This window comes from Hemibagrus wyckioides, linkage group LG29 (assembly GCF_019097595.1).
Source record: "Hemibagrus wyckioides isolate EC202008001 linkage group LG29, SWU_Hwy_1.0, whole genome shotgun sequence".
Lineage (NCBI taxonomy): Eukaryota > Metazoa > Chordata > Actinopteri > Siluriformes > Bagridae > Hemibagrus > Hemibagrus wyckioides.
Genome location: NC_080738.1, coordinates 1,703,446 through 1,726,463, shown reverse-complemented (window position 1 = coordinate 1,726,463; position 23,018 = coordinate 1,703,446). Strand labels below are relative to the sequence as shown.

The 23,018-nt window shown below is 45.3% G+C and overlaps 1 protein-coding gene across 1 annotated transcript; it reads left to right on the top strand.

The window, feature by feature from the left end:
* The first annotated feature begins 3,260 nt into the window (after positions 1-3,260).
* On the top strand, positions 3,261-22,453 carry LOC131348855 (stimulated by retinoic acid gene 6 protein-like). Its single transcript, XM_058384047.1, has 20 exons — positions 3,261-3,311; positions 4,849-4,880; positions 5,134-5,212; positions 7,176-7,276; positions 8,941-9,074; positions 9,367-9,487; positions 9,623-9,716; positions 9,834-9,938; positions 10,173-10,234; positions 10,465-10,576; positions 10,683-10,824; positions 10,956-11,031; positions 13,605-13,680; positions 13,881-13,929; positions 14,039-14,156; positions 14,433-14,552; positions 14,694-14,857; positions 21,768-21,896; positions 21,985-22,198; positions 22,308-22,453. The coding sequence occupies exons 1-20, from the start codon at positions 3,261-3,263 to the stop codon at positions 22,363-22,365; spliced, it is 2,037 nt and encodes a 678-aa protein (XP_058240030.1). The 3' UTR covers positions 22,366-22,453.
* Positions 22,454-23,018: the final 565 nt, after the last annotated feature.

Below are 23,018 nucleotides of genomic sequence, written 5' to 3'. Positions count from 1 at the left end.
GTGGTGGTGCTGGAGATACTGTTCCCGATCCGGACTGACTGAGGTCTCCCAGTCAGGAAATCCAGGATCCAGTTGCAGAGAGAGGTGTTCAGGCCCAGGAGACTCAGCTTCTCAATCAGCTGCTGAGGGATGATTGTGTTGAATGCTGAACTGAAATCTATGAACAGCATTCGAACGTAGGAGTCTTTGCAGTCCAGGTGTGTGAGGGCCAGATGGAGGGTTGTGGTGATGGCGTCTTCCGTGGAACGGTTAGGACGATACGCAAACTGCAAAGGGTCCAGCAAGGGTGGTAGCTGTGACTTGATGTTCGTCATGACGAGCCTCTTGAAGCATTTCATCACGATTGGTGTGAGTGCAACGGGACGGTAGTCATTGAGGCAGGAAACCGTGGACTTCTTTGGCACAGGGACGATGGTCGTTGTCTTGAGGCACGTAGGGATGATGGAGCTGCTCAGCGAGATGTTGAAGATGTCAGTGAAGACATCTGCTAGCTGCTCCGCACACTCCCTGAGAACTCTGCCAGGAATGTTGTCTGGTCCAGCAGACTTCCGTGGGTTAACTCTGCATAGAGTTCTCCTCACGTCAGCCGTGGTGAGACAAAGCACTGGGTCATTAGGAGGAGGGATGGTCTTCCTCGCTGTTGTGTTGTTCTGTGCCTCAAACCGAGCGTAGAAGTCGTTCAGCGCATCTGGAAGGGAGGCGTCACTGTCACAGGAAGGTGAAGTTGTCCTGTAGTTGGTGATCACCTGGATGCCCTGCCACATGCGCCGGGAGTCTCTGCTGTTCTGGAAGTGGCCGTGGATTCTCTGGGCGTGTGCACACTTCGCCTCTCTGATGGCTCGGGACAGTTTGGCCCTTGCTGTTTTTAAGGCCGCCCTGTCCCCCGATCTGAAGGCAGAGTCTCTCGACTTCAGGAGAGCACGCACTTTCGCAGTCATCCACGGCTTCTGGTTGGAGCGTGTTGTGATGGTCTTGGAGACGGTCACGTCATCGATGCATTTCCCGATGTAGCCGGTCACTGATGCCGTGTATTCCTACAAGTCAATAGAGTCGCCGTTGGTTGCAGCCTCCCTAAACATGTCCCAGTCAGTGCACTCAAAACAGTCCTGAAGAGCAGAGATGGCTCCTGCTGGCCAGGTCTTAACCTGTTTCAGAACCGGTTTAGAGCGTCTGACGAGAAGTCTGTATGCTGGAATCAACATAACAGAGATGTGGTCTGAGTAGCCGAGGTGGGGGCGGGGCTCCGCACGATACGCACCGGGAATGTTTGAATAAACAACATCCAGTGTGTTCGTCCCTCTCGTAGCAAAGTCCACATGCTGATGGAATTTATGGAGCACTGTTCTGAGATTTACATGATTGAAATCTCCGGCGATGATGAACAGTCCGTCGGGGTGAGCATTCTGCAGCTCGCTAATAGCTCTGTACAGCTCACACAGAGCCTCCTTAGCATTAGCGCTGGGTGGAATGTACACTCCGATAATGAGAGTAGTGGTGAATTCCCGGGGTAAATAAAAAGGTCTGCATCTAACAGTTACAAACTCCACTACCGATGAGCAGTAGTTTGACACAAGCACAGAGTCCTTACACCATTCCGTGTTGATGTAAACACACACGCCACCACTGCGAGTCTTACTGCACAGAGCTGCATTCCTGTCGGCACGAAACACGGTTAGCCCGGCTAGCTGAATGGCGGCGTCCGGAACTCTGTCGCTGAGCCACGTCTCCGTGAAAACAAAGACGCAGCAGTCTCTGAACTCACGCCGTGTAGTTTGCTGGAGTCGGATGTAGTCCAGTTTATTATCCAGTGAGCAGACGTTGGACAAGATGATGGAAGGGAGTGCCGGCCGGCTAGGGTTGGTTGTTAGCCTAGCACGGACACCCGCTGTTTTACCGCGCTTCCGCTTCCTCGAACAACGCTTGCGACGTCCTCTCTCCCGGCCACCGGCATCAGGCGACGCCGAGGATTGAAGGCCTGGACTTCGCAGCAAGCCGAGTTCGCGAAGTTTGCAGAGTAGTTCATCATGCAAGTTAGTAACTGCATGATTTCTGTACCGTAATATCGTCTGGCGGTCGTATACATGAACACCACTGACTTTGGCGTCCATGCACTTTAAGTTTAGCGCTAAAACAAAAAGAAAGCACCATTTTGGTTCCAGAGTGGCCGCTGCGTGCTACTGCCGCGCCGCCATCTTGGAAAAAAAAAAATAAAAAATCACACGAAGGCTGGCCCGAGTATCTCCTCATCATGGCACCTGTTAGTGGGTGGGATATATTAGGCAGCAAGTCAACATTTTGTCCTCAAAGTTGATGTCAGAAGCAGGAAAAATGGACAAGTGTAAGGATTTGAGTGAGTTTGACCAAAAGGGCCAAATTGTGATGGCTAGACCACTGGATCAGAGCATCTCCAAAACTGCAGCTCTTGTGGGATGTTCCCGGTCTGCAGTGGTCAGTATCTATCAAAAGTGGTCCAAGGAAGGAACAGTGGTGAACCGGAGACAGGGTCATGGACGGTCAAGGCTCATTGATGCACGTGGGGAGAGAAGGCTGGCCCGTGTGATCCGATCCAACAGACAGTTACGTATGGGGCCACAGACCAGTCCGGGTGCCCATACCACCGAAAGTGCCAACAATGGGCATGTGAGCATCAGAACTGGACCACAGGGCAATGGAAGAAGGTGGCCTGGTCTGATGAATCACGTTTTCATCATGTGGATGGCCGGGTGCGTGTGCGTCTCTTACCTGGGGAACACATGGCACCAGGATGCACTATGGGAAGAAGGCGAACCAGTGGAGGCAGTGTCCTGCTCTGGTCAATGTTCTGCTTGGAAACATGTACCACCTACCTAAGCATTGTTGCAGACCATCTACACACATTCATAGAAATGGTATTCCCTGAAGACTGTGGCCTCTTTTTTGCCACAAAGCAAAAATGGTTCATGAATGGTTTGATGACCACAAACAACCAGTTTGAGGTGTTGACTCCGCCTCCAAATTCCACACACATATATATATATATATATATATATATATATATATATATATATATATATATATATATATATATATATGCATTAGAGATTAAATTTGCTGTTTGCTTTATTATTTTTAATTCCTATGTTTTTGTAGCTGATGTACTATAGGAGGCGTGGTTTAACTCTGCATGAAGAAGCCTCCAGGCTGCAGGCGGAGGAGCTGAGGAGAGAGTTCAGGTTGTTTGGTTGAATGCTGCACATTCAGGACTTTTCATCATCATACAAATGGACCCTCAGTTCATCAACTTCACCAAGCCGGTTGAAGAGCTCGAGAATGTAAGTATATAAACTCTGTCTTTTTTATTCATACACTGAAAGATGGCATTGTTCTGACAGGATGACGATCACACACACACACACACACACACACACAGACACACACACACACACACCTGCTGTAGGTGTAGAAGTATTAAATAAAAGCAGCATCTTGTGTGTCTCATAGAGCTGATTATTAATCACTACACTGATCTTTTAATCCACTTTTATTCAATTAATTTTATTTGTATAGAGCTTTTAACAGTGAACATTGTCTCAAAGCAGCTTTACAGGAGTATAGAAACATAATAAAATGATAACGTTCATCATTTAGGTGATACTGGACAGAAAAAATGTAAATGTAAATAATGTCCTTTCTACAACAGCAATCAAGAGCTCTTGAACTAGAAAGAAAGAGCCTTTGTTTGTCACATATACATTACAGCACAGTGAAATTCTTTCTCCGGATATCCCATCCTTGGAGGTTGGGGTCAGCCATGATATGGCGCCCCTGGAGTAGAGAGGGTTAAGGGCCTTGCTCAAGGGCCCAACAGTGGCAACTTGGCGGTGCTGGGGCTTGAACCCCTGATCTTCTGGTCAACGACCCAGAGCCTTAACCACTTGAGCCACCACTGCCCCTTCAGTAACTAACAGGTCAGTATAGTGTCTGAGGTCATTAGCACTAATTCCGTTCTGCAGAAAGTTGACCAAGGCAACGGCAGTTCAGAGATCGTCCAGGCTGCAGGACTGAATGGAATTCTGCTCCATTTTTTTATTTCATGGGGAATTCTGTCCTTTAGCAGATTTCTCATCAGTGTGATGATGTCACTTATCGTTTCAGGAGATTAAGCACTTAGCAGCACTAATGGGTTGAATGAAATGGGTTAAGTGGCTGAATGTGAAGTGCTTTTTAACTTGCAGAAAACATTAATGACCACATGCAGAGTTTCCGTGAGAGACAAACATGTAGATACACAGAAGGAATAAAACACTGAGATCATGTAGATACACAGAAGGAATAAAACACTGAGATCATGTAGATACACAGAAGGAATAAAACACTGAGATCATGTAGATACACAGAAGGAATAAAACACTGAGATCATGTAGATACACAGAAGGAATAAAACACTGAGATCATGTAGATACACAGAAGGAATAAAACACTGAGTGTGAAGCTCAGATCGGAAAAGAACAGTGCTTTATTCACATGAAGGTCTTAGTGGAACAAAAGAACAGAGGAAAAAACTGTAATAGAGTCACATTAATTTTACTACTGATTAGTGAATGAGGTGCGTGCAACACACACACACACACACTCAAGCACACACGAACACACACACACACACACACACGCACACACACACACCTGACTCTCTTTGTCTTTTTGTATTTTTGTGTCTCTTACAAACTGCCCTGAGTTTCTCTTCAAGCTCTTCCTCTCCTCCTCTCTCCCTCTCATCCTCTTTTTTCTCTCTTACTCTCTCCCTCTCTTTGTCTCTTCCTCTTTTCCTCTCTCCCTCTCATCCTCGTTTTTCTCTCTTCCTCTATCCAGAAGAAAGCGAATTTTTCAGGATCAGACTCCAGGTGAGTGACATCAGACTCATCAATGATTCCGTATATAGCTAATTTGTGACTCATTGCCCCTTTAACTACAGAATTATTGGCACCCCTCATGAACTAATAAATTGTCCGTCTCTCTGATAAAATGATTAATTCACACACATCATTAATACGTTACGGTGCTGTTGATAAGAGGAGGATAGTACACACATTCTCATTTCACTGAATTGCCAAAACCTGTACATTTTTAAACCAACATGTGTGTTTCTTTCTCAAGTTTTAGAAATGAGAGCAGCGTGGACGAATTCTGCGAGATCCCTTTGGACAATTTCCTGCTCCTCGATCTCTTACCATCTGTGAGTTTCTGCTAAATTTATATACACTGCTCAAAAAACTTAAAAGAACACTTTTTAATCAGAGTATAGCATAATTCAATTCAATTCAATTCAATTCAATTTATTTTGTATAGCGCCTTTTACAATGAACATTGTCTCAAAGCAGCTTTACAAAAGAAGAAAACAGAGAAAGGGGAGGGGAAAATGAAAAATAATAATAAAAAATAAAAAATAAAAATAACTAATTAACTAGAAATAAGAATAAATTATTAAATTCTATAATTAGACTATTTTATCCCTAATGAGAAGCCTGTGGTGACAGCGGCAAGGAAAAGCTCCCTGGGATGGAAAGGAAGAAACCTTGAGAGGAACCAGACTCAGAAGGGAACCCATCCTCATTTGGGTGACACTAAACAGTAAATAATGTAACTGTAGCTGATTAATGTCCTTTCTACAACAGAAATCAATGACCCATGAGGAACTATTAGGTCAGTGTAGTTTCTGAGGTCATTATAAACACTAGTTCTTTGCTGTCACAAGCTGACAGATGAAATGGCAGATCTGTGATGGTGTGAAAGTCCCCAAGTGTCTCTGTCCATGGCTGTCTCCTGGTCCACACAGATCCATCCACAGCACCAGTGGGCACCATCACGCGGCGAGACTCCGACCAGGGGTAGGGCAGTGGTCACACTGGAAACTGGCAAACACTGGGAGCTCAGGAGTGGGGTGTATAGCTCCACAGAGAAGGTAGAGAGAGAAAGAGAAAGATATTAAGTTTCTGATCATGTGATACTTAAAGACAGTGTAGAATTATGTGTAAAGTGCAGGCAGGGACTCCAGCAACAGGGTGAGTGCTGCCAGAGCCATACAAAATGACCTCCAGCAGGCCACTGGTGTGAATGTCCCTGACCAAACAGACTTTATGAGGGTGGCCTGAGGTCCCAATGTCCTCTAGTGGGCCCTGTTCTCACTGGCTGGCACCATGGAGCTCGATTGGCATTTGCCATTGAACACCAGAGTTGGCACATCCACTGGTGCCCTGTGCTTTTCACAGATGAGGGCAGGTTCACCCTGAGCACACTAGACAGACATGAAAGGATCTGGAGAAGCCGTGGAGAACATTATGCTGGCTGTAACATCGTTCAGCATGACCGGTTTGGTGGTGGGTCGGTGATGGTATATATTTATGGAGGGATGCACAGACCTCTATAGGCTAGACAATGGCACCCTGACTGCCATTAGGTATCGGGATGAAATCCTTGGACCCATTGTCTCACCCTACGCTGGTGCAGTGGGTACTGGGTTCTTCCTGGTGCACGACAATGCCCAGCCTCATGTGGCGAGAGTATGCAGGCAGTTCCTGGAGGATGAATGAATTGATACCATTGTATGGCCCCCACACTCACCTGAACTAAATCCAATACAACCTCTGGGACATTATGTTTCGGTTCATCCCACGCTGCCAGATGGCACCTCAGACTGTCCAGCTCAGTGATGCCCTGGTCCAGATCTGGAAGGAAATACCCTGAGACACCATCCATCGTCTCATTAGGAGCATGCCCCGACATTGTCAAGCATACAAGCACGTGGAGGCCATACACACTACTGAGTACCAGTTTAATATGGACTAGCCTGCTGCATCAACTTTTCACTTCGATTTTCTGGGTATCTTTGAAATCAGCCCTCTGTTGATGATTTTAATTTCCATCAAATGATGTAGCATCCTTTCATTCCTAACACAAAACCCAGTGCATATCAGTATAGATATCCAGCATGATATTTTTCCCCTTTGAGATCTGATGTGTTTTCAAAGTGTTCTTTTCATTTTTTTGAGCAGTATATTAAATATGAAATATTTGTGTCGTATTCATGATAAAAACTTGGTTTATTGATGACACAAATTATATTATGAAATATTGTAATAAATACCTAGAATTTACTCCAATTCTCTCTCTCTCTCTCTCTGTGTGTGTGTGTGTTGCAGGTTTTCATTTTACTCCTGCTCATGTTTGTAGAGCGCAGACAGAAGATTTGCTCCTTTGAGAAGAGATTCCCGTGTCTGAGCGGCCGATTTGGCATCATGGTGTGAGTTTAATGTTGAGGGAACTCAATGCTGCTTAATGATTGATGCTATGGGAATGCTTCATTGAGGAAGTCTGCTCTGTGTGAACACACCCAATTTAAAGGCTTGGATAGGACACATGATAGGACACAAGGGAATACACGCCAATTAGTCTATACAAGGGCTCATTACACCAGCTTCTTTGTCTTCAGGAAGTGCTTAGTGTATGTCTGTCGATTGTTTGTCCTATCTGTCTAGACTAGGGAAAAAGAAGATATTTAAAAGACTAGGAGAAAAAAAAAATATGGCGAGCAAGAATTTTAGGTGTGTGCATCTGTGCCCCCATTTAATCATGCAGGATGTCCCACAAGCTCTTGACTTGGCTTAGATCATGGGGTTTGCAGGTTGAGTTGGCGGAAGCAGAACAAGAGACAGGTCTTTCCCTTTCTCTTGTCCTCTCCCCTGACTCTGATATCCCTGCTTCCATTTCGGGAGCTTGCGCTGCGATTTCTCATGACCCGGAAAGGGATATTTTGTTGTCTGCGTTGGGCTCTGAGGAGCTCGAGGTAGGTGAGGGGGGGAATTCCTTTCTTGATCTGCCACCGCAGTCAGTGGTGTTCAAGAAGCTCCTCAATGTTTTAACACGAGCTGTCGTGGAATTAAATTTAAACTGGCCTAAGGAAGAAGTTTATGGCCATTCGCTTTAAGCTTGAGGACCACTTCCTGACTTCAGGCCACATGCCCCCCCCACACACAGACAGCTGCTGTTTTTCCCCAACCTTCATGCTGAGGTATTGAGGTTCTGGAGAAATCCTTATTCAAGAAGGAATCCTGATTCCCAAAGGCTAGTGTTCCTAGGAACATGCTCCTCAGGGTGGTTTCTCCTACCTGGGGGTCAGTAGGGTCCACCCTCGCTCCCTTTTCCTGCATGAATCTATCCTCCGGGTCTGTGCCTGCCAGCTTGCTGTTTCAGGGTGCCGGGGGGCTCAGCACGAGGTTGACACCACTTTCAGACAACCTGGCAGAGTGGAAAACTGCCAGGTGTCTCTCAGTGGGTCCTAAATGCTGTAGAAAAAGGGTACAGGATCCAGTTCGCCAACCTTCCTCCTCCGTTTCAGGGAGTGTTGCCCACTGTTGTTGGCAAACACCAAACCACATTCCTCCAAGAGGAACTTCTCTCACTTCTGAGGAAAGGGGCCATAGAACATGTTCCCCTACCAGATCGAGACTCTTTTATGGCCGGTATGTTGTCTTTCCCAAGAAAGACGAGGGGCTCCGTCCAATTTTGGACCTGCATGCTCTGAACTGTAAAGCATGCTGCAAACCACAAACTTGTCCTCGGGGCTTTCTTGGGTAGGCACCCTCTGGTCTCTTGTTTTCTGCATGGTGCCAGAGGGTATTTGATGTTATATTCCTGGTTCGCTCTTGCTCTCTCATGGCCCCTGGGACAGACATCGACCGGCATGTCAGAGGTAAAGCTGGAACTGTAGGTTCTCTCACATCTTTGTGGTTTCTTAGTAACAGCAACACCATATAGGTTATGTGTGTAGGTTTCCAGCATGGTGCTCTAAGTTTCTGTGTCTGGGTTGTGTGTGTTGTGTCACACCTGGATTTAGATAAAGATGATTTGATGTAATTCAGTTCTGGTTTCTGTTGTTGTTGTTGTTGTTGTTGTTGTTGTTGTTAGCCCTCTGGACTTCACCAGCTCTCTGGAGAACCGATGGTCCTATGCTTTCGCTTTTGGAGCCATAACACCTCTGATATTCTCTCTGTTCTTTGGTGACATCAATCCGTTTCCATACGCACCACGCTACCTGAAAGGTACAACACACACTACTCAGTAATCCACTACTACACACACTACTCTATAACACACACTACTTTATATCGCATACTATAACACAAAGTATTCTATAACATACAGTGTAACAAGCACTGTGCTACAACATACACTATCACACACATAATCATTTACTCTGTGTGTGTGTGTATGTGTGTATGTGTGTGTGTGTGTGTGTGTGTGTATGTGTGTGTATGTGTGTGTGTGTGTGTATGTGTGTGTGTGTGTGTGTGTGTATGTGTGTGTGTGTGTGTGTGTGTGTGTATTTCTCAGTGTTTGTATACTTGGTAGCAGCACTGGAGGTGGGTGTCGTCTGTAAGCCGTTCTTTGCCTGTCTTTCAACACCAAACCAAATGCTTGGAGGAATTCTGGGCCTGCTGTATACACTCAACTGGTACACACACACACACACACACACTCACACACACACACACACACACACACGTACATGCATACAAGTATGTTGTATGGTTTTTGATCCATTTACTTACGACAATCTTAGTCATATAATTCTGTGTGTGTGTGTCAGGTTTGTTTTGAAGCTTTGGGATTTTATCTTATGTAAAATTCCCCGAAAACAAGATGATGGAAGCTTTACGACTTTTTCTCAGCAATATTTTTGGGTGAGTGTGATTAGATACATGACTGCATGCTTTTCAGATACCATTTATTTTGTTGAGATCATATTCAGGGACATGTAACCTGAAATCTGTGTGTGTGTGTGTGTGTGTGCATGTCAGTTATTAGACATTCCACATTTACTGTCTTTGGGGTTCCTGTTGTTCCGATTTGGCTTCATCATAGTGAAGGACGTGCTGATCCGACTGAAAATAATCGACAAACAGGTCTCTCTCTCTCTCACACACACACACACACACACACACACACATATTTATATTATATTTAAAGGGGAGGTTTGGTACTTATCTATAGTTAGACAGCTAATAAGGGTTTAATTCAAATTTTTTAATCAGTAGTTTAATTAAAAAATGATCATTTAAAGGAGTTAGGTATGTATGTGTGTGTGTGTGTGTGTGTGTGTGTGTGTGTGTGTGTGTTCTCTGTCCTTTCCTTTGCAGAAGGAAGTAAAGAAACATCAATACAGATATGTACAGAGATTACTGAGAGGACCTGCTGAAGTGTATGTACCCTCACTGACACACTGACATCCTCCAACTGACATCCGCCTTCCATTTAGTGTTCATTACTTCAGTCTCACACACACACACACACACACACACACTTTTACACAGTGAGATAAAAAAAATATTCCAAACATTTTGTGTAAAATTTGCTCCTGAAATAAATGGTGACAACAACAACAACACACACACACACACACACAGTGTAACCCTTGTGTTTATATGACAGGTCTGTGGAGAAGAGCTGGTTCCAGAGGAAAGTGTATGAGTGGGATCCGTATTTTAAATTCCCAAACAGGATCATCGCCACCGTTGTGCTCTGCGTCCTCGGAGTGTACATGGTGTGTGTGTGTGTGTGTGTGTGTGTGTAGACCACAGTAGAACTGTATCTTTCACATGCACAACATAAGAAAGTCTGTTCTGTTTTGTTTGTGTGTTTTGCTGCAGATTGTTTTTTTTGAGCAGGTTATGTCTATATGGTGTACAAAGAATATTTATCAACTACCACACAATTACATGGAACTGGATTTACCTTTTAGAACTGATATATTTGAATCACTTTGGACCAAACACCTGAACTATATAACATGTAAGAGCTCTGTCTATTGACTCATTTGATACAGTAACAAGATATATGTTTATGGAAACTAATAAGGATTTGTTTATTTTATTAATATATTTTTTTTTGCTGTTGCTGGTGGTTCTTTTTTTTGCTTTCAGATACCTGGTACATCACAGCAGTGTGTGCTGCAGTCTCATCTGTAATTCACATTAGTCATGTGTTGGTGTATTACAGGTATGAAACCGAGCACATGTGGATCAATTTTGGATAAATTGGTAGGAATAATATTATTTGTTTGGGGCATTTAATCACCTCTAAAACTCACTCACTTTTATGACAAAGAAAAACTACACCAGTTTACGTATATAACCCAGTTCCCTAAGAAGGGAATGAGACGCTGTGTCATGGTTGATGCTATTGGAACGTATCTCATAAGCCTAGCACTACCCAGAACAAGATGCTGCTTAGAGACCAGATTGCTTTTGTTGCAACCGCCAAAGCAGACGAAATGGGAGAGGACTTCTGCCATGAGCTCGAACAATGGGCATAAGTGCTAAGAACCTGAACTGGGCACAGCAGGTGAAGTCTCTCCTGCTCCACCAGCTTATGGGGCAGAGGGCAGAAGACCTGCAGAAAGCCCGGATGATCGGCATATAGCAGAGCTGTTTTCAGGGTCAGAAACTCCTCCTCCACTGGCTCAAAGCGGGCTTGGAGAAGCCCCTCCAAGACCACTGAGAGGTCCCAGGAGGGTCTGCAGGAAAGCCTTAGCCACCTGGAATTGCACAGAAGGTGAAAGACCAGAGAACAGGCACTCGCAGAAATGGATGCCATGTATACCTCAATCTAGAGGGTGATAGGCCCTCCAAGAGGCATGTCAGGAATTCTAGCACTGTACTAACAGGGCAGTAAACTAGATCCTGACAACGATGATTACACCAGAGGTGAAAGTTCAAAATAGTCTCCACAACCAGCGGTTCTATGTCTCATGGCTGGAGGGGAGAATCGTCCCCTGCACCTGAGAGAGAAGACTCCTCTTGATGGGAATCTTTAAAGGAGCACCATCCAGAAAGGGAAAAGAGAAAGTCACAGGGCACAGTAGATCGACTCCTCGGAGGCGAACATGGGCACAAAAATTGCCATATGCATTCCATCATCTACAGGTGAAGATGCCATTTCCAGGGCCTCAGACAGCAAGAAACCTGCTTCCTGATCATGTGCTCTGGAGTGTAAATTGATCTCAGCAAGAGATATCTGGTTTCTACCTAGGGGAAGATCTGGTGCACCAACCTGAACAGAGGACGCAAACACAGAACACCTTAATGATTGATGAAGGGAACCACCAAAGGTAGCCCTGAATTTCAGGAGTCCCCATCTTCAGGCAAATCTGTGTTCCATGAGAGACAGGAGCCCTCCTAAATGCCGTGGATGGGGCAGCCATCTAGGACTGCCCCCCAACCAGAGAGGGGGCATCCATCGGGAGAGTCTTGTGATAATAACATGTCCTAGGATGGTCTCATGTGTAGCAGACCTAAAAGAATAGCTTTGGCCACTACAGTCATGGGTTGAGCACCTTCTAAGCCTGGGAGGCACTGACCTTACGGCATTAAGGATGGAATCCCCCTGGGTGGTCATGGCTGAACCCTGAAGCACTGGAGGTGGTGGGGTAGGCAGCAGTGGAAATGACCCTAAAGGGGCATCCCTGAGAACCCTAGCCCTCATGCATTAGGATTCCTTTCTGGCCCACCTGACGGAGATGGTTGTCTCTCACCTAGGGCACCAACCCCTAAGCACTGGCCAGCCACCCAGATTTTACTCGGTGGGGCTCAGGCTGCAATGCTAGCCTTCTTTTCCTGCCTCAGCAGGCTCAGTTGGACTGGTGTTTATTGGTTGATAGCCCTAGTTCCTTGCTATGGTGAAGAAAGCCCTTAGGAGACATCAAGGTGGCTGGACAGACACGGGACTCCAGCACTTGGCTGGAAATACAAGTTTAGCGACAGCGCGCAAAACACAACAGCAAAAACACCACTGATTGTGTTCTCTCAAGAAGCAATTCAATGGCATACTGCTCATCACTGCCCACATCAAGCTCCTCAAAGTCTGATGAAGACAATAATTCCTCATTCGGGTCAGGAGAAATTGCAAAGTTAGCTCCTGGAACTGAAGTTGGGAAATCCGAGTCATGATAGTGGGCAAGAGAAAGGGGAACACCCGTCTCTTGTTCTACCTCCACTAACTCGACCTGCTGCCTCAGCAGATGTGGTACCCGACCCATGAAATGCAGGCACTTGGCAGGTTTCGCTTTGCATGCAGCTGGCTCCCTTGAGAGCTGCATTTTCATGCTCCTTTATTGAACAAACAACGCAGAAAAATTGCAAGTCATTCCTCATAACGTAGCAGGAAATAGATGTACGCACTTTCTGGATTTGCTTGGAATTTTTCATAATCTTTTATATATAACAGTTGACAAAAAAACACACACAGAGCGCTTCCTGAAATCTAAGAACCTGGAGTAATGTGACGCAGATGCCCTTTCATGGACTTGCTGGCACACTCTGCTCTGTCACATGACCTACCCGAGCCAAAAAAGCAGCATGAGTTCACAGAGCTTCAGACACAATTTACAGATAGATTCGTTTCCATAGTGTCAGCCATGACCCAGCGTAGAGTTCCCTCAAAAGGGAACTTCACTTAGTTACATCTGCAGTTCAAAACAAAATCCTCAAAATGCCAGAATTATGAATTATACTGTATAAAGTAGCTGGAGTTTAGATTTTCATTTCATTTCATTTCATTTCTGTCATTAACAGGAAGCACATCAAATCACTGTGGGCTGGAGACAAAAAATATCTGCCAAAGAACAAAATGAATGCTGCTGTTAGTGTGGTGAGTGTGTGTGTACACTGTGATGGAAAACACCAACACACCAACACAACCCTCTGCACCAACAATCTACTGTGCCAATGTGTTGACCATATTGATTTATCATGAAATTGGATATCTGTTATGGTGTGTGTGTGTGTCTGTGTGTGTGTGTAAAAAATATGGTGATGTAGATAGTGATGATGTGAATCTGGCTCCTGCAGGCAGGACTTCTGAAGTATCCTGGCTATCAGATTGCTTTCACCATGTGGGGTGAGTGCAGCTGCTTGCATTCTATCCTTATCTTTTCTGAAAACATCTCTTACATGCAGTAGTAGTAGTAACGTGTTGAAGGACTGAAGTGAATGCTGATGTTTTTCAGGTTATCTGATTGTTCATGTGGCCATGTTCACCGCTGGTATGGTGTTTGTGTACCTGGTTATATCACCCATCAGCGAATACGGCTTTCACTTCTGGCTGCTTGAGCTCACCAACTTTCTGTAATTCAGAGCCCATAATTTCATTAATCCATCAACCCATCTGTCCATCATACCATCATTCCATTTATCCATCACAATCCAGCTAGATGATTTTAACCTTCAGTTAAATATGAGAAATGATCTTACAAAGACATGAAGCTCAGAGATCATTCGAGATCACACCTCCTCATTCAATCATTCAATCAATCAATCAATCAATCAATCAATCAATCAATCAATCAATCAATCAACCAGTCAATCAATCAGTATACAACTTTTCTGTGTTATAATAAACAGGACAAATTTCATCATCGTGTTCACACTGATGAGGTTTCAGCGCTTCATGATCAAAATATTTTTCCTGCAAGATAAAAACTCTCCTCAGGACAAAGAGAAACCACTCGCACTCAATAACAGGTAGCTTAAACATTTATTATTATTATTATTATTATTATTATTATTATTATTATTATTATTATTATTATATGTCTGTAACAGCAGCAGATAGAACACAATGTGCTTTGTCTGTCTTCATAATAATCTTTCTGTTCTCTACAGGAAAATTTTCCACAACTTTAACTACTACCTCTTCTTCTTTAACATGATCTTGGGCTTGGGGAGTTGTGTGTTGCGTGTAATTCGGAGTGCCGTCGTGGCCTTGATGCTGCTGTCACGGATCGAACGGACCATCATGCCTCAGGGCTTCAAGAAGCTGGATGCGAGTATGATCATCTGTTTATCATTAAACCTGCATCAGCTCTCTAGCTGTTAGAAAATTAGATTAAAAATTAATTTCACTTCCTCACAAAGCCCTGCCTCCAAGGACCTACAGCAGAGGACACACACACATACACACACCCACACTAACCCCAGTTTCAGCTGTTCATTTCTTGTTTTATGCATTTTGGATAGATGATTATAAATATTCCTAAATGTTTGACTTCAATCTGAACTTGACCTGCATTTAGAGGTGTGTTCACATGGGTCTCGCAAGTCAAGTTAGTCGAGGCGGAACAAGAGACGGGTGTTCCCCTTTCACTTTCCCTCTCTCCCAACTCGGATTTCCCCGCTTCAGCTCCACGAGCTGACTGCGATTTCTGCGAAGTGCTATTGCTAAGCTTATTCAAACTTAGTTTGACATGATGAAAGGTTAGTGTCCGCTATTAGCTTGACAATCTCTGACTAACTTGACACTGCCTTATATCTCCAGGCAGGTGTCTCTTTTTTTCTCCATACCTGCACCCTGAGATGTCGAGGTTGTGGAATAATCCTTATTCTGCTGTTCTCTTCAGTCACTGCTGTCTATTTAGCCATTGTGGACTTTGATGAAAATGGGTATGTGGCAATGCTTAGGGTTAAACACTTGCAGGTTATCTCTCCCCTTAATTGGCTGCATGGAGAAAGTGCATTCCCTCTGTGCCACAAAGCAGTCGGCCAATGCCATCGGCTGTTTTATGACTGCATTCTGTTGCCACAGAGAGGCAATCTGACAGAGATAAAAGAAAGGGACAAACCTTTCTTTCAGATGTCCTGCTTAGTGCCTGTACTTCCTTTGCTGCAGTGAGGAGTTAGGGCTAGGCTAGTACCCACCAGCCCCAGCCTGGCCTGCTAAGGCAGGAAAAGAAGGCTAGCATTGCAGCCTGAGCCACCCCATGTAAAATCTGGGTGGCTGGCCAGTGCTTAGGGGCAGATCCCCCATGTGAGAGACAAACATCTTTGCCATGTGGGCCAGAAAGGAATACTAATGCCCGAGGGCTAGGGTTCTCCGGGATGCCCCTTTAGGACCATTTACACTGCTGCCTACCCCTCCTCCTACACCTCTGGTGCTTTGGGGTTCAGCCATGCTCCTTATGTGTTACCACCTCCTGGGTTAGCCCCTGCCAGCTTGCTGTTTCAGGACACTATGCGAGGTGAGAACAGTGAGAGGCTAACTCCTCTTTCAGATCACCTGGCAGCGTGGAAGCTTCTGCCAGTGCACCACAATGGGTTCTGTGGGAAAAGGCTACAGAATCCAGTTTGCCTCCCGTTCTCCTTCTTTCATGGTGTGCTGCCCACTGTTGTTGGCACAGACCGAACCTTGTTCCTCTATAAAGAACCTCTCTCATATCTGAGAAAGGGGCTGTAGAATGAATTATCATTCCCAGACTAAGCTAGCATGTCTTGGTGAACAAGAAGGAAGCGTAGAGTACAAGAGCCGGGTTCTCCTTTTAGGTCTAGTCTTATTGCTCACCCTCACAGAGTGTATGGAGACTGCTCTGGCATCATTGCACCCTGGGGCATCCATGTGCTCAATTTTCCAGATAACTGGCCCATCTTGGCTCAGTCAAGGGAAATGGCAGCCAGGAATTGAGATGCAGTGCTTGCCCACATGAGGTCCCTAGGCCTCAACCCAGTGAAGTGTGTGCTTTCTTACTCTCTGAGTACCACCTTCTGGGGGATAGTTTGGGATTCAGCCACGATGCGGCCTGTCTTCCGCTCTGGGGAATTCCATCCTTTAAAAGGTCTGGCTTAAAATCTGACTAGAATCAGAATCAGAATTAGAAAAAGTTTTATTGCCAGGTACAGCAAGGGTCAGCAAGGAGCACTTTACAGTACTCTGAATTTGTCTTGGTGTCAGGTGCAAACATGTACACAGGTAAATAATTTAAATAAATACTGTATAAGGTGACTTGTATGAAAATTAGTTCAATAGAAAAATGTAAACAGTGAAAGTGACTGTAATATATATACAGATGTGTATGTGTAAGTGTGAAATTGAATGGACAGTAGTGCAATTTAGAATGTGGAAGTGAGTGTCCGGGGTGGGAGGGGGTCATCTGGAGGTAAGTGGGGCACTATTCAGCAGGCTGACTGCAGTGGGGAAGAAACTGTTCTTGTGGCGTGAGGTCCTGGTCCTGATGGACCGGAGCCACTTGCCAGAGGGGAGGGACTGAAAAAGTTCATTTCCAGGATGAGGGGGTCGGCTGCGATCTTTACTGCATGTCTCTGTGTCCTGGAGAGGTACAGCTCCTGGAGAGATGGAAGACTGCAGCCGATCACCTTCTCAGCAGAGTGGATGACACACTGAAGCTTGGCCTTGCCCCTGGCTGTAGCTGCAGCAAACCAGACTGTGATGGAGGATGTGAGGATAGATTCGATGATGGCAGTGTAGAAGTTCACCAGCATCTTCTCAGGGAGGAGAAACTTCTTCAGCTGCCACAGGAAATACATCCTCTGCTGAGCCTTCTTAGTGAGGGAGCTGATGTCCTTCTCCCACTTGACCTCCTGGTTGATGGTGGTGCCCAGAAAGTGGAAGGATTCGACAGATGTCACTGGAGAGTCATAAAGGATGATGGGGGAGGGGCTGGGTCCTTCCTAAAATCCACTATCATCTCCACTGTCTTGAGAGAGTTGAGCTCCAGGATGTTCATGCTGCACCATGATACCAGATGATCCATTTCACTCCTGTAGGCAGACTCATCCCCATCAGAGATGAAGCCGATGAGGGTGGTGTCATCAGCAAACTTCAGGAGTTTGACAGACTGGTGACCAGATGTGCAGCCGTTGGTATACAGGGAGAATAGCAGAGGAGACAGGACACAGCCTTGAGGGGATCCAGTGCTGATGTTCCGGCAGTCAGACACATGCTTACCCAGCCTCACAAACTGCTGTCGCTCTGTCAGGACGTCCATGATCCAATTGCACATGGAGTCAGGCACAATCAGCTGGGAGAGCTTGTCTCTAAGTAGAGCTGGGACAATCGTGTTAATTGCATAGCTGAAGTCCACAAACAGTATCCTGGCATAAGAGCCTGAGGAGTCTAGGTGTTGGAGGATGTGGAGGGCCATGTTCACAGCATCGTGTATATATCTGTTGGCTCTGTAGGCGAACTGTAGTGGATCCAGGAAAGGGTCTGTAATGTCCATGAGGTAGGACAGCACGAGGCGCTCAAAACACTTCATGACCACAGAAGTCAGGGTGACGGGTCTGTAATCATTAAGTCCTGTGATCCTTGTCTTTTTGGGGACTGGGATGATGGCTGAGGTCTTGAAGCATGCTGGCACATGGCAGGTCTCCAGTGAGGTATTAAAGATACAAAGGACAGCTGATTGGCACAGTGCTTCAAGGTGGAGGTTGAGACGGAGTCTGGGCCTGTAGCCTTGCAGGTATTCAGACATTTAAACAGCCTATTCACATCTTCCTCTTTGATGGTGAGAGATGTCAGGGGTGAGGGGGGTAGTGGTGCTGAGGTGTGGAGATATGTGGGTGATCCAGGTATGGAAGTGTGGGGGGGGGCTACAGCTGATCAGTGGCTGGTGTGGGGAGGATTGGGGAGGTCAGATCTCTCCCATTGTCTCTCAAAGCAGCAGTAATACTCATTCAGGTTGTTGGCCAGATGCACGATAAGCACAGCTGATGGTGGTATAGCAATGGTCCAGTACATTCCCCTGTCGTGTCGGGCACTTAATAAACTGTTTGTATTTGGGCAGTTCGTGGGAGAGATTACCTTTGTTAAAGTCTGCTAGGACAATAACCAAGGCGTGTGGGTTTGTCCTTTCCACACGCAGTATCTCGTCAGCCAGCGTGAGCTGCGCTTCGTGCATATTGCCTTGAGGCGGGATGTAAACACTGACAAGAATGAATGAGGAGAATTCACGGGGCGAGTAAAAGGGCTTACAGTTAATGGTGAAGGCCTCCAGGTCTGGGGAACAGACTTGAGACAGTACTTTCACATTGTTGCACCAGCTGTTGTTAATATAGAAACAGATTCTGCTATATATGCTTGAAGTGACAAAAAAGCTTTGAGGCTTTGAGATTCCATCACCTTTCGTTTTGCCAGAAAGCTCCATGTGTCTGAAAAAGATTAAATCCACCCAGTTGTAGTGCAGAGTCCGGTATAAGATCACACAGCCACGTTTCCATGAAGCACAAAACACAAGATGTAAGAATGTCTTTGTTTTTGTTCATCTGCATTGCATTTTGTTGCAAAGTGAGCGCACGTTAGAGAGGAATATCCCGGGGAGTGCGGGGTGTAATCCGCACTGGCAGAGACACACGAGCACACCTGAGCGCTTCCCTCTTCTGTGGGGCTTCACTTTGTTACGTGCCTCCTTGATCAGAATAGCCAGTAAATCCACGGTAGAAGCCAGAAAACTCGGAAATAAGTTCACAGGGTAGTAGCTCTGATGTTCATGAGCTCTTCCCTGGAATAAAAGTCACCAGAATGGTGGCAGAAAACTGAAAAACAACACAAAACAAGAAAAAGTAGAGCGCACCGAAACACTGTGGGTGCCATGTCCGGTGCCATTGCAAGACTAGGCCAGTGCATCTCTGCCTCTCAGGCTTAGAGGGTGCTTGGCTCATGACTTTAGCGGCCAAGGCTATTTCTTTAGATTTGCTACACGTGAGACTGTTTCAACTATGGCTCAGGAGCAGGGGTTTTCACCCCCAAAGACACCCTTTTCAGGGTCACAAGGGTTACACGCCACAAGCTTCGTATGCATCTTATGTGGACAGACCCCGGTTTCTCACCTTGGGTCCCACACGTCCTTGTCGCAGAAATCTTTTGACAGATGCCTTCCTATTGGGTTGGGAAGCGGCCCTAGATGGCCGCCCTATGAGTGCTCCTGTCTCTAATGGCACACAGATAGCCTGAAGATGGGGGCTATGTTTCTAGTGCTGAAACACTTTCTCCTGAAACCTGGGGGCTACCTTTTGAGGGCCTCTTATTCAATCATTAGGGCAGTCTGTGTTTGTGCCCCCTGATTATGTTGGTGCACCAGATCAAGCCCTAGATAGAGACCAGATTTCTCTTGCTGAAAGCTTTTTACACTCCAGAGCAGATGATCAGCAAGCAGACTTCCTGCTGAAGCATGGGTTGAGGCATTTCCACCCGTAGGTGGTGGTATACATACACCGGCCAGAAGTGGCTATGTTCACCTCTGAGGAGTCGACCCACTGTGCCCTGTGCTTTTTTCTTTTCCCTTCGGGATGGTCCTTGGGAGCTTCCCATCAGGAGGGAAGATGAGATTTAGAAAGACCCTGAGATTTAGAACCTCTGGTCTGGCCCCTGAGGGGGACCAGTTCCTAAACTGAGGTTGTGGAGACTATTTTGAACTATTTTTGCCTCTGGTGTAATCTGTGTCATCAGGATCTAGAGTTCGTGCAGATCACCCTCTACACTGAGGTACCCGTGGCAAGTCAGGTGCCTGTACTCTGGTCTCTCACCTCCTGTACAGTGACAGGTGGCTGAGGCTTTCATGTAGACCATGTCTCTCCTCCTGGGACCTCTCAGTGGTCCAGGACAGGCTTCTCCAAGCCCCCTTTGAGCCAATGGAGTCAGCCTCTGAGGAGTTTCTGACCCTGGAAACGGCTCTGCTATAAGCCAGTCATCTGGCTTTTCTGCAGGCCTTCTGCCCTCCGCCCCACTCTTGGCTCATTTGTGCTCTTTCATGACCTCTGGGAAAGACATTTCCCAGCATGTGTTGTGGCATTGGTATAGGCGTTCCCATTGCATCAGCCATGATGCAGCATCAAGTTCCCTTGAAAAGGAACTACACCAGGTTATGTATGTAACCTGGTTCCCTGAGAAGTTACATAAGTTTCAGTGTTTGTAGGATTTAATTTTTTTTGCCTTCAGCTTCACCCTGAGCCCTGATTTAGAGTCTGATGATGATAAAAGTGAAGCTGCCATTACTCACCTTAATGAACACTACCTTAACCACTTGGTAGCCTTTGTGGTTAAGGCTGAGGGTCATTGACTGGAAGATCAGTGTTCAATCACCAGCACCGCCAAGCTGCCATCATTGGGCCCCCAATTGTGCAAGGCCCCCAACCCTCTCTGCTCCAGGGGTACTGTATCATGGCTGACCCTGTGCTCTAACCCCTACCCCCAAGGATGGAATATGTGAAGAAATAATTTCACTGTGCAGTATTGTGTATATGTGACAAATAAAGACAACTTAACACACACTCCCTCTGACACCCTGCTTCTGCTACCCTATACAGAATTGTAAGAAAAATAAAACCATGAGGGCGTCAAAAATCTTAATGAAGAAGTTTACTGCAGCGTCGCAGTATCAAAATACATAAAATACTTAGGGTTCATCTGAGTCAAAAGGAATGCAGGACAAATCTTGCTCATTTTATACAGTGTTTTCCATGTGTAATTTAAATGTTTCACTTTAAATGTAAATTATTGTAAGAACTGAGTATCCCCCAAATGACTGGCTGATACTGTCGTCTAGCTGGATGTCCTTAAATGGTAATCACAGTCATGTACACCTTGGCTAGGTATAGTTATAGGTTATAGGTGTTATCACCCAAATGGCCAGGCAATACTAAATGGTAATCACAGTCACGTATACCCTTTGTTCAGTGATGGTCCTTGATGTCTTGCTGCCACTCCCATCCTAATAATTGATTGGATTAAGCATTCTAAATGTTTGGTAAGGCTCATTTAAGCCTATGTAAAAATACCATAAAGATAAAGTGATTTGAATTAAAGATATTTCTATATGATATGTAAGCCTTTTTGGGAATAAGCTCTTTCATATGTGTACTGTAGAGTGGAATCTGGGCTGTGGCAGTTTGTAGTTTCTTACAGAATGTTGCTCTTTTATCATTTCTTTTCTTGTTTTAATGTGATGTTAGGTCACTCTACATGGTTGGGAATGATCATAACAGATCATTATCACAGTAATCCAGTTCTGGTGTGTTTCTGTCATCTGCTGCTCAAACACACACTGCAGAGTGTCCGAGTGGACGAGGGCGTAAAACCGGGTAACACATCATTATAATCATTTAATAAAAAATAAAACAGAGCAGTAATACACACACACACACACACGTTCACACTTCTGTTCTTCAGCTCCTCCAGCTATGAAGCGAGCTCGACTACGCTGGGTTCTTGTGTACACCTTGCTGAGGAACCCGGGACTCATCCTGCTAAGGAAGCGACGCTGGCATTTGAACAAGGAAGCATTAGAGCTTGCCTTCATCTGGGCCATGACCAGACACCGGGCCAATCAGGACACCCAGGGATCCGGCAGATCCGCACTAACTCTGATTTCTGCCTTACACCGGTACAGCGATTTTTTCTGAATTTGTTATCAATCATTACAACGTTCTCTTTTTTTCAAACACTGTCATGCTCTGTCTTTTTTATACATCGGCCCTTTCTTTCTCCTGCAGTTCTTCATTTAATTCCGAGCCTTGGTGGGAAGGTCTCAGAAGAACTTGTCCTCCTTAAATCCTATTGCTCAGCTGGATCTTGGAGCAGGAACCTTTAGCCACACCCACTTTTATGCATGGCTTGGGCATGTCATAGATACAGTAATGCAGTGCTTAATTTGAATAATGAATGATTAAATGAATGAATAAATGAATAATTTCCGGAACAAAACTAGCAGTCTCTCACTGCTGTGACTGACACCAACCACACAACTTCAGTTTTCCCGGAACATGACTTCACTAAACGGTGGTAGCGCAATTATAAACATTAACTCATTGCTGAATGATCTCGTGTATTATTCTGTTCCATATCCAGGCCAATCGTGGATTTAAAAAAAATATATATATATACATATGTTATCTCGTCAATAATAAGGCTAATTTTCATCTCAATTTACATCTCATTTCAGATGAGATGTGTTCCTGAATACTGATGCACACTACATTAGAATGTAAGACACGCCCCAAGTCGAAGCCATTTAACTCTTGCCAATCTATTTCATGCTCGAATCCATGGGCAGGTCTATTGCGTTTTCCCTCTTTGTAAGCTGTTTGAAATACTGTAGAAGTCGTTTTCATCTGTTCAGCCTGTGCATTAACAACTCTGTATAATTGTGTACTGACTGGCTCTTCTGGCTTTCTGCTACCCAGGGGCGATTCTAGGATTTTCAT

Coding starts and splice junctions, on each gene's coding strand:
- LOC131348855 (XM_058384047.1), top strand. CDS start 3,261: ATGGACCCTCAGTTCATCAACTTCACCAAGCCGGTTGAAGAGCTCGAG. Junction 9,488..9,622: donor CTGCTGTATACACTCAACTG/GTACACACACAC, acceptor TGTGTGTGTCAG/GTTTGTTTTGAAGCTTTGGG. Junction 10,577..10,682: donor GCGTCCTCGGAGTGTACATG/GTGTGTGTGTGT, acceptor GTTTTGCTGCAG/ATTGTTTTTTTTGAGCAGGT.